Raw genomic sequence first — 12,404 nt, 5'->3', positions numbered from 1 at the left:
ACAATTCAACAATAAAATAGTTAATCTGCTACATCTACGATTAAATCCAATGTGTGGTATGTAGAGTATTTGTTTCTCCTTTCAACAAATTGTTTTTAATTTTCTAGGAACTTTGAGCGTCGATTTGCAGTGCGCTGTTATATCGTTCTTGCGGGCTGCAGGGGAGTCGTTTCTGTAACCCGCCGGTAAGTCGTTTTTGCGACCCGCTGGCGAGTCGTTTTTGCAGCCCGCCGGCGGAATACTCGGTTTAGAGATTAGTCACACAATTTTTTGCAGAGACATTTGAAAGCAAATTTATATGTCTGGGTGTAGCTGAGTGCGTATAGATGCTTGCCACAAGTTGTTGATATCCGGAGATGGTCGGGTTCGAATTCCACTGCAGGCAACATGCAAATAAATTTTTTGTTTTAGTTTTTGTCTTGATTATTCACTTTACGGATGCTTTTTCAGTACGAACGCGGTCATTTTAATATGCGCGTAATTGAATTGAATATTTACCAATATACAGTACTTTCGTTGACGTTTATAGTAAGATCAATTACGTTTCTATTTGATTTTAATATTTTTTTTCCCTCAGTGTATGAATAAATCATATTAACTTTACTAAAGGGTCTGAAATGCCGAAATCCCTTCAAGGTAATGGCAGAATTGAACTTTGTTGCAAGTTCACATGGGAAATCTGCTTGCGACGGGATTCGAGGAAATTTTAAGAGACTAGCAGTTAGAGCAAGTCTTCACCTCCTGTCGTTACAACAAATTCGTACACCCGAAGCCCTCTACCAATGGAGTAAGAATAATTTAGAGAAAAAGAAGGTGCTGTATGTTTCCACTGTCATGTCTGTAAAAAATAACTGCAACTAACTTTACAGTGAACTTTATTTCGACTATGACTACGTGCCAATTACTTTAATCCTATATAGGGTTTCCAGATTTTTTTGGCGCGAAATCAGTACATTAGCCTTTTTCATGCTATAAAAAATCAGTTATTTTCAGTACACCTTTATTCCAAGCAGAATTATGAATGTAAGTAGCAGATAATACTTTGAAACGCCAGAGTACTTGTTTTTAATAATATCTTGGTATGGGTAAGGCTTCCTCAAGTGGGCCCCGAATCTACCAAGATTAATATTTTTCAATGATATTCAGGCAGCGCCAAGTTTTGTAGTCGAAAAGTACACTGTGTAAATTTTGTTGCAAAATTCCAAATAGTTTTTTTAATGAACAATTGAAAATTTGTGCAGTGTTTTCGAAATTTTTATTTTTCTTTGAAAGTAAGTGTCCGAATGAAAAAAAATTTTTGGGTGCAGATTTAAAAAACATTAAACTATACAATGAAATTATTTGCATTACAAAAGAAAATTTTTGTTTGCTTTTCAATAATTTTTTTATGAAAAACTTAACATTTAAGCAATTTCTGCGCCTCGTGCACGAACATTTTTAACAATCAATCTCAATCTCTTCAACTTTCATCCAAATCCTTAGAGGTCGCGCACAGAGGTAGTCGCGGTGACATGAAATGCCTCATATCGTAGTTTTTCCATTAACCTCACGTTTTTACATACATATATACGTCCCCATACATACATTTGGATATTTACATATCGCTCATTTACTTCAATAGTGTAATAACTAGAAAAAAAAAAATCTTGTAAAACGGCATAAAAGTTTTAAATTTACATATCATCACTTGAAATGCAAAAAGATGTAACAAACACCATTGTTGAAATGCAAAATGTCATAACTAATAAAAAATTCAAAATTAATTTTTTGATTATATGATGGATTTCATCGAATTCCCATATTATAAAAAAAAAAATATTAGGCACGACCTTTTCCATTTCATTTACGATGTTGTTAAGTCTGTTTGCATTTCAGGTGACGATATACTCCCACAGTAAAAATGAATACACATCTTGTTCCAGTCACCTACTGGTAAACGATACATCTATTTTTACACAATATAGACGAAAAGATTGCGGTAATTTCTGCACTACACCATTGAAGTAAATGACCGATATGTACCTACATGTACAGTAGAGTGGTCCAAAAAAATAAAGTGGAAGTTTTAATGCCGGCACACCCTAGGATTGATCTATATCGAAAAAAAAATATACCCCTATTTTTTTATTTTGAAATCAAAAAATATTTAGGGAGTGCTCAAAGCGCTCCAAGTTTTCCATGTATTTTAAATGGAGAAAAAACATATAGAAGTAGTGTAGAATTCTTGAAAACTTTACTTATCTTCAAGAGATTCCCAGTAATAATACTCAATTTTTCTTTAAAAATTTTTTCATGGTATATTTTATAGGTCCTCCAAAACCCTTAGAAAATGCAATGGGGGACCAATAAAAAATCTTTAATCATAAAAAATGGTTAAATAAACAATTGGATATTAATACTGGAAGTCTCCTGAAGAGAACCACAGTTTTCCGGTCGAAAAATATTGATTTTCAAGAGTTTTATACCATTTCTACGAAAAATTGTTTTTTCTCCATATAAAATACATGGAAAATTTTGAGCGCTTTGAGCACTCCCTAAATATTCACCCGGATTGCAATGGGGTATAGTCATTGCGCTGGGTATGCAGTTACAGTTGCATGGCTATACTCAATCCCGACTCTTGCGTCCTCGTTCGCGCACTCTGGGCAACGTGAGCAACCCATGTGCGAGATGCGGTAACCAATCCGAGTGGAGCCTTGGGTCACGGCAGAAAGAGAGGGAGCTTCGGTGGGGCCGCTCTGACTTATTCGGTTTAAGGGCTCACTGAAGTCTACAGCGTCTGTTCACCAGTAGGTGCGGCTGCAAGCGGGTGTCTGCTTGGAGCAAGCGGCTCGCTATATAAACGTGTATTTGGTTGCGAAACCACCCCCGTCCCAGCAATGGGTTGTGCGCTGGGCTTGGGACCCGCCACGTAAAAACCACTTCCAGTGAAGAAGCAAGGCAAAGCCTCGGATGAGACCCCCCCTTATGATGACGACCACGGCAAATGTTTAAAGGACTACGATTTGAGGGCATGCACCTGGAATGTCCGGACCCTTAATGGGGAAGGTGCCTCTGCCCGGCTGGTTGATGTCCTCGTAAGGACAAAAGCTGACATCACCGCCATCCAAGAAATGCGTTGGACGGGGCAAGGCAAAGAATGTCTGGGGCCTTGCGACGTCTACTACAGCTGCCATGTAAAGGAGCGCAAATTCGGAGTTGGATTTGTGGTGGGAGAGAGACTCCGTCGCCGAGTACTGTCGTTCACCCCGGTGGACGAGCGTCTAGCCACAATCCGCATCAAAGCGAGATTCTTCAACATCTCGCTCATCTGCGCCCATGCCCCGACGGAAGAGAAGGATGAGGCATCCAAGGATCTCTTCTATGAGCGCTTGGAGCGCACGTACGAGCGCTGCCCCCCGTCATGATATCAAAATCGTGCTTGGCGACTTCAATGCCAGGGTGGGCAAAGAAGGGATCTTTGGAACCACCGTCGGAAAATTCAGCCTCCACGACGAAACGTCCGACAACGGATTGAGGCTGATCGACTTCGCCGGGGCCCGAAACATGGTGTATGCAGTACTAGGTTCAAGCATAAATAGATCCATCAAGCTACCTGGCTGTCTCCGGATCGAAAAACGAGAAACCAAATCGATCATGTTGTGATAGACGGAAGGCACGCTTCCAGTGTTTTAGACGTACGCACACTCCGAGGCCCAAACATCGACTCGGACCACTATCTTGTTGCAGCCAAGATACGCACCCGCCTCTGTGCAGCAAAAAATGTGCGCCCAAATATGCAAGGAAAGCTTAACGTCGAAAAGCTGCAATCACAACAGACAGCCAGCGCTTTCGCTACTCGACTCTCACACCTGCTCTCAGAGAGCACTCTTCAACAAACCGACATATGCGAGCAGTGGAACCACATTTCCCGCTCATTAAGTACCGCCGCCGAAGAAGTAGTCGGATTTCAGCGAGCCCGAAAGAACAACTGGTACGATGAGGAGTGTCAGGAAGCTGCAGAGAAAAAAGATGCCGCCTACAGGGCCACGCTGCGATCGGGCGCAACGCGCGCTATGTGGGACCGCTATAGGGATCTGAAGAGGGAGCGAGACGTATTTGCCGCAACAAGAAGAGAGAGGCAGAAATACGTGAGTGCGAAGAGCTTGAAATGCTGGCCGACAGGAGGAATGCCCGAAAATTTTACCAGAGAGTTAGGCGACTTACGGAAGGTTTAAAGACAGGGGCGCACTCCTGTAAGAACAATAATGGCGACCTAGTAACTGATGTCCAGAGCGTACTTAAATTATGGAGGGAACACTTTTCCGCCCTACTAAATGGCAGCAGCACAGAAAGTTGTGGAGAAGAAGAACCCGAGCCCGCAGTCGATGATGACGGAGTCGACGTTCCACCGCCTGACTATGACGAGGTACGTATAGCAATAACGCGGCTGAAAAACAACAAAGCTGCTGGAGCTGACAGCCTGCCAGCTGAGCTATTCAAGTACGGCGGCGAGGAGTTGATAAGGTGCATGCATCAACTCTTGTGCAGAATATGGTCAGATGAACGCATGCCCGACGACTGGAATTTAAGTGTGCTCTGCCCAATCCACAAGAAAGGTGACCCCGCCATTCGCGCCAACTACCGCGGGATCAGCCTTCTAAGCATAGGTTACAAGGTCTTATCGAGCGTATTGTGTGAAAGACTGAAGCCCACCGTCAATGAACTGATTGGGCCTTATCAGTGTGGCTTTAGACCTGGCAAATCCACCATAGACCAGGTATTCACAATACGCCAAATCTTGGAAAAGACCCGCGAGAAAAGGATCGACACTCACCACCTATTTGTCGACTTTAAAGCCGCTTTTGACAGCACTAAAAGGAGTTGCCTTTACGCCGCTATGTCTGAATTTGGCATCCCCTCAAAACTCATACGGCTGTGTAAAATGACGTTGAGCAATACCACCAGCTCCGTCAGAATTGGAAAAGACCTCTCCGAGCCGTTCGCCACAAAACGGGGTTTCAGACAGGGCGACTCCCTTTCATGTGACTTCTTTAATCTGATGTTGGAGAAGATAATAAGAGCTGCAGAACTGCACCGCTCAGGAACAACTTACTACAAGAGCGTGCAATTGCTGGCTTATGCCGATGATATCGACATCATCGGTAACAAAAACCGCGAAGTCTGTTCTGCCTTTTCCAAGTTGGATAGGGAAGCAAAGCGCATGGGTCTGGTGGTAAACGAGGGCAAGACGAAGTATCTCCTGTCATCAAACAAACAGTCAGCACATTCGCGCCTTGGCTCCCACGTCACTGTTGACAGTTACAATTTCGAGAAAGTAGAGAATTTCGTTTACTTGGGAACCAGCATTAACACCGATAATAATGTCAGCATTGAAATCCAACGTAGAATCACCCTTGCCAACAAGTGCTACTTTGGACTGAGTAGGCAATTCAGGAGTAAAGTCCTCTCTCGACGTACGAAAACCGCGCTCTATAAGTCACTCATCATGCCCGTGCTGGTATATGGCGCAGAAGCATGGACAATGACAACATCCGATGAGGCGGCTCTTGGGGTGTTTGAGAGAAAGATTTTGCGGAAGATTTACGGTCCTTTACGCGTTGGCGACGGCGAGTACCGCAGACGATGGAACAATGAGCTGTATGAGCTTTACAACGATATGAACATAGTGCAGCGAATTAAAATACAGCGGCTCCGCTGGCTTGGTCATGTCGTTCGAATGGACACCGACGCTCCAGCTCTGAAAGTATTCAACTCGGAACCCGCTGGTGGTAGCAGAGGAAGAGGGAGGCCCCCACTGCGATGGAAAGATCAGGTGGAGAAGGACTTGGCTTCACTTGGCGTTTCCAATTGGCGTCAGTTGGCACAGAGGAGAAACGACTGGCGTGCTTTGCTGAACTCGGCCAAAATCGCTTAGGCGGTTACAGCGCCAAAAAAAGAAGAAGAAGAAGATATTTTATAGGTCCTCCAAAGCCCTTAGAAAATGCAATGGGGGACCAATAAAAAATCTTTAATCATAAAAAATGGTTAAATAAACAATTGGATATTAATACTGGAAGTCTCCTGAAGAGAACCACAGTTTTCCGGTCGAAAAATATTGATTTTCAAGAGTTTTATACCATTTCTACGAAAAATTGTTTTTTCTCCATATAAAATACATGGAAAACTTTGAGCGCTTTGAGCACTCCCTAAATATTTCAAAAAAAAAAAAAAATATGGGTATATTTTTTTCGGTATATAACAAAGGGGGTGGCGGCATTAAAAATCCGACCTTATTTTCTTACATACATTTTTGGACCACTTTAATGTACAGTAATAGCACATTTAAAATAATACAATTTGCAATAGAACAGGGTTTTAAGTAATAGATTTCTGAACAATTTTAAATTTCTTTCAGCCTGATCAAATCCCGAAAGATGAGCAAGTTCTGGTTTGCAAGTACGTGATGGATCCATTATGCATCGATGGTCACAAATGCGATCTACGTGTTTATGTACTCGTGACTTTATTTGACCCGTTACTAATTTATATCTATGAAGAAGGATTGGTTCGATTAGCTACGGTGAAATATGATCGCAGAGCTGAAAATCTGTGGAACCCCTGTATGCATCTTTGTAACTACAGTATCAATAAGTACCATTCGGACTATATAAAATCACTAGATGCTGAAGCGGAGGATGTTGGCAATAAGTGGACACTTTCCGCTCTACTGCGGCACCTTAAGTCACAAGGTTGTAATACCCATCAGCTTATGTCAAGCATTGAAGATTTGATTGTAAAATCTATATTTGCCTGTGCACAAACTGTTATCTCAGCTTGTCGTATGTTTGTTCCTAGTGGAAACAATTGCTTTGAGTTATACGGATTCGATATTTTAATTGATGATAGCCTCAAGCCTTGGCTTTTGGAGGTTAATTTGTCGCCATCTATGGGTATTGATAGCCCATTGGACTCAAAAGTTAAAACATGTCTTATTACTGACCTCCTAACATGTGTTGGCATTCCAGCTTATTCCACTGATATGCGTGCTCAATACGATAATAAATGGACACGATTTCGTAACGTTAACTCTGCCAGAAAAACGGCATTTGTGGATTCTAATTTGAGCATTGGCGGTAACTGCATGCGACGTTTGACTGCAAGTAGTACCCCAATATATCAACCGCTTACAATGGAAGAACAACGAATTGTGAGAAATGCTCGTCTGCAAAATTCCAGACGTGGTGGATTTGTTCGAATTTTTCCTACTAATGATAGTATACAACGTTATGGGAACTTTCTTGATATTTCCACTGGTATACCAATATCTACCCCTGTTGTACAAGGACAATTATCATACTCAATGATATTGCCACATAACTATAATCATGTGTTATTTAATCATTTATATGGGATAGAGAATGGCAAAAACGAAGGTAATTCATTTATGGAAAGAATGTGTCAGTATGAGCGCGCTTTACCCGTTGGGTCATTTATTTTATTCAGTGAGACAAATCTTAAATCAAAGTGCGTAGAGGAAAGTAAACGTTTGCGTAAACAGGTCATAAAATTAATTAACAGTGGTTCGGAATTAACCCAACTTCAAGCCAGACAATCTTTTTCTTTATACTTAGAAGCAATCTTACAAAGACTTTCTCAAGAGCCAAGAGATTTTCATGAAAAGATAATTTTAAAGTTTTTGAATAGAGTAGGTGGTTCTGTGAAAACGCCGCTATTCTTTCGCAACACTCCAAATCTTCGAGTCAACAGCAAAGCCCGATCAGCTATGGTAGCGAAACTTTTAGGAGATTTTCTCGAACAGTACAATCGCGATACTGAAGCTTATGTGGATGCTTTCGATCATTTTGGTATGATACCAAGTACCTTATTTGGACATTTCTTATCCCAAGCTCAAGAGGCAGATTTAGAAGCTATCTTGGCTCTCCACACAAATGTTACTGGAAATATGTCGTATTTATATAACAGGTTTGGTTTATCCCTTCCTAAAACACCTCCTATTCCATCTGGATTACATGGATTCTTAAAAGCTCTGCCTGCTATGGTGCTAACTGGCTCTGTTGCAAGAGACTTTAATAAGTGCAATGGATATTACAAAACCAACGAAAAAAATTTGACTGGCTTTAAAAGTGAAAAGTTACCAGAAGTTGCGATTAGTAAAAAGTGTCCTGGTAGATAAATAACGTGCTCTATAATAAATAAGAAAAGAGTGCGGCATAGATTTTTTTCCATGCTTACTGGATGCCTGCACATTTTTAGTGTATTACATAAATTTGTATTTCGACTATGAACGGTGAATTACTCATATTATAAGTTTAGGTTTAAAAAACTTTTCGTGTTTTTTTTATTAAAGCTAATCATATACAAGTACACTTACATAGTTTAATAAATTGTCTGTACCTTCTTGTAATAATAATATATACAACGCAATATTAAAATATAGAAATCTTTTCATGTATGTAATGCCGGAAACGCCATTTTTAAATACAATAAATTTTGCCTTTAAACATTTACTTAAAATCCTTGTACGATTTTTGTTTATATATAATGTAGCTGTATAAAATTGCAATTATTTTCTGAGACACAAAATAATCATTATCCTAATATTTGAGATCAAAACGTCGCCTTGTTTTAAGAGACATTTTTTTTCGTTTTTGTATGATAATTATTTACGAGAAATATCTTTTTTCGTCTCTCGGGACGTTTATTTCAAGACGAAAATTATTTACGTCTTCTCATAATAATTATGTGGGACTTTTATTTTTTTTATTATTTTATTTATCTCGCGGGCCCTTTATTTCAAGACGGAAATGATTTACGTCTTCTCATAATAATTATGTGGGACTTTTATTTTTTTTGTCTCGTCGGACGTTTATTTTAAGACGGAAATGATTTACGTCTTTTTATAATAATTATATCCGAATTTTATTTTGCTCGTCTCTCGTGACGTTTATTTCAAGACGACAATGATTTGCGTCCCACGTTTACTCTTAATAGAAACGGTACATGTACTGCCGATTTCACGATTATTGGAATTTGATTTGCTAATATCTGGCAACCCATTTCAAAAAACTGAAACCACGTTAAAGCAAAGCCTTTTAATTTGACATCTCATTTGTGAAAATCGAATGAACGATACAGATTTGATGACATTAACAATCATGGCGTTAAATATTTAATCTTATAATTATTAAGAGAAGGTTTAAATAATTTCCGTCGTGAAATAAACGAGAAACGAAAAACAAATAAAAATCCCATATAATTACTATGAAAAGGACCAAATCATATTAGTCTTGAAATAAACATCCCGAGAGGCGAAAAAATATAAAAATCCCATACAATTATTATTTGCGTTTCGTTAAAAGTACAAAACCGCGTATCAACAAAATGCAAAACTGCGCATCAAGATAGTGCAAAACCGCGTATGTGAGGTTGCATAAATTATTTTCTAGAGAGTAAAAACACTCATATTTCAAAATGGTTCTCTTTTTTATTAGCCCAATAATATTAAACTTTTTCTCAAAAAAAATTTTTTAACAACGATTTTTTGATGCAGTTTACTTCGATTTGCACGCAGATCATGGATCCACAGCCTTACCCCTAAAATTTATTTGGCAACATTCCGCCATCTTGGATTTTATTTTATTTTTTTGGATTTTTTGCGATTTGCAAGCTTATTTTGCAGACTCAGAGAATATCCCTAGTGAGAAAAGGAATAAGCAATGAATGAAAATTTAAGACTTACAGCCAGTGTTACCGTTTTAGCCCTTTGGTGGCTAGATTTAGTTACCACATACTTTTTTTTGGCCACATAAATTTAAAATTGCCTCTAGCCCGTTTTTTAGCCCTCTGGAGAATTTACTTACACTTGGCACGAAAAAGTTGTATATGGGCAAAACTTAAAAATAGGTAGAATTTCAAAAAAAAAAAATTGAATTTTTAAATTTGTGAGCACACCTATGTTTCATATATCATTTTATTCGTAATCACTTAATAAATCGACTAATATAAGTGTAATTCATTTTCATCAAGTGCTTCAAAAGTGAGACGAGGAATAAACATGAATTAGAAAACAAAACATACAAATTTGAACAAAGATTTTGAAAGTTAATTGGGACGTTCTAAATTCAATGGCATGCCCCGTTTTACCAGCTTTGCTCCGGTTTTCGAGATAACGGTACTTGAAAATATGATTAAATTTTAACTATTTTATAAATAACTCCCTCAGTTTTGAAGCTACTAAAATTTTGCACATAACAGTTTTTTTAATATTACCTTAATTATTCCTTGTCGGCCGCTGCGGTGTAGTGGTAAGCAGTGCGCGCTTCCACTCCGCAACACCTGGGTTCAAACCCTGGTCAAAGCAACATCGCAAAAAAAATATAGAAAAAAGGTTTTTTCTTAACAGCGGTCGTGCCTCGGCAGGCAATGGCAAACCTCCGAGTGTATATCTGTCATGAAAAAACAGCTTCTCATAAAAATACAATCGCCGTTCGGAGTCGGCGTAAAACTGTAGGTCCCTCCACTTCGTGTGACAACATCAAGGCGTGCGCCACAAATGGGAGGAGAAGCTCGGCCAAACACTAACATATGTGTAAGCGCCAATCTATTATTATTATTATTATTATTATTCCTTAAAATTATCGAAATAGGTTCACATTAACATATACATAGCTCCAATACAACTGATTACTCAGATATGTGTTTTTATGCTTTAACTCTAACTTCATATCTGAATAAAAAATTGTATGCGTGCTATATGTTAAATTGAACCTATACTAAATTTTAACCTGTTTAATTAGAGGAGTTATAACGCAAAACAACGACTCTGATCAATCAGTTGTATTGGAGCTAGATGTTTTAGTGAACCGATTTCGATGATTTTATGGAATAGTTAATGGTTATGGTAATATTAAAAAACGGTTATGTGTAAAATTTTAGTAAAATATCTTCAAAACTCGGACTTTTGTATAAAATAATTAAAATTTAAGCAAAGTTTCAAGTACCGCTATCTCGAAAATTGGAGCCAATAGGATAAAACTGAGGACGCCATTGAATTAAGAAGGCTCCAATTAAGTAATACCAACTATCAGAACATTTGTCGAAAAAAAGTTGCTTTGATACCACTCTCGAAATATTCTGACTAAAAGAAGGAGCATCATTAAAAGTAAAAAATCAGGGTTTTTACACACTTCTAGATAAAAAATTTTTGAAGTATTTTACAGGTATATGTAATTTTATAAGGACTAGCAGTCATAGAAAAATTTAGATCGTTTCGAGGTATTTTCCAAATGTGCCTTCAATTAAGGTGTTTTTGGAATAAAAATTACGTTCAAGATCGCAGAATATTTTATCTTTAAAAGTTAGTTTATTCTGAAAGCACACCTCTTGCTAAGGTATCAAATTTTTCGTAATATTTTGTAGAATACAATAAATACTTAAAAAGTTCTTAAAATTAAATGCTTCAAAACCTGTACGCGATAAACCGAAAATTTTGAAAATTGTGAAATGTAGAATTACAGACTTTGAGTTACTTGCCAGGCACACTTTTCTTGCCTACTACATATGAAGTGTACACATAAGTGCTAAATGCCCATTTAATTTCAAATCAGAATATGGTTTGCTTCAAAAGTTATAACATAATTAATTGTGCCCGCCCCTCTCAAAAATTACATAAAAAAATTCACTTGTTGTCATTATTTTTTTTAATTTAAACACCTATAATTCAAAAGTTATGCAGCAAATTGATCAAATTTTTTTTGAGGCTGCAAGTATACGTCAATGAATTATATTCAAAAGCAACCAGCTTGATTTAGTTTACAACAGTGAAAATTAAGCTAAATAACACAAAGGTTACCTGTTTTTTAGATTTGCCCATATGATTAATTTGATCTAATTTTTTTCATTTATGTAAGAGACGAATTTTTAAACTAATCGAGTTTTCGTTTCTACCGAAAAATGTTACCTTCGCATTGCCCTCTCAGCAAAAACGCTAAGGATCGGGCAATGAAAAGGCAAACTTTTTTGTAGAAACGAAATCGCCATAAAAAAGACTGATATATATATACATATGTATCTATATGTATTGTTTGTTCCATACGTTTTTATACATACATACTGTAAAAGTGTTAAGGCTGTTAATTAACGATTTAACTATAGTTTAAAATAGATATTTTTACTGTCCTTAATATGCCATTAATCGTTCTCTTGTTATTCAATTTTCAAATTAGGGGTTGGAAATTTGATGTGCTAGCACCCCATCCAAGCATTTGTGAAAAAAATATATGCTGACGATTGGTCATCGATTGGCCAGGATTGGTCGCTAATTTTCATCGTTTGGTCATTTACGGTTCTCTTTTTATTAAATTTTAAAATTAAGGATTGCAAATTTAATCTCCAAGCATTGA

At 37.9% G+C, this 12,404-nt stretch overlaps 1 protein-coding gene across 1 annotated transcript; it reads left to right on the top strand.

Moving 5' to 3' along the window:
- The first annotated feature begins 1,017 nt into the window (after nucleotides 1–1,017).
- LOC118735147 (tubulin polyglutamylase TTLL5) lies at nucleotides 1,018–8,467 on the top strand. Its single transcript, XM_036464781.1, has 2 exons — nucleotides 1,018–1,023; nucleotides 6,398–8,467. Exons 1-2 carry the CDS (start codon nucleotides 1,018–1,020, stop codon nucleotides 8,174–8,176), a joined length of 1,785 nt encoding a protein of 594 aa, XP_036320674.1. The 3' UTR covers nucleotides 8,177–8,467.
- Nucleotides 8,468–12,404: the final 3,937 nt, after the last annotated feature.

The sequence above is a fragment of the Rhagoletis pomonella genome, unplaced genomic scaffold (genome assembly GCF_013731165.1).
Source record: "Rhagoletis pomonella isolate Grant_MI unplaced genomic scaffold, Rhpom_1.0 Rhpom_scaffold_00001, whole genome shotgun sequence".
Lineage (NCBI taxonomy): Eukaryota > Metazoa > Arthropoda > Insecta > Diptera > Tephritidae > Rhagoletis > Rhagoletis pomonella.
The sequence above is the reverse complement of the archived record's forward strand: the minus strand, read 5'-3'. Positions and strand labels throughout refer to the sequence as shown.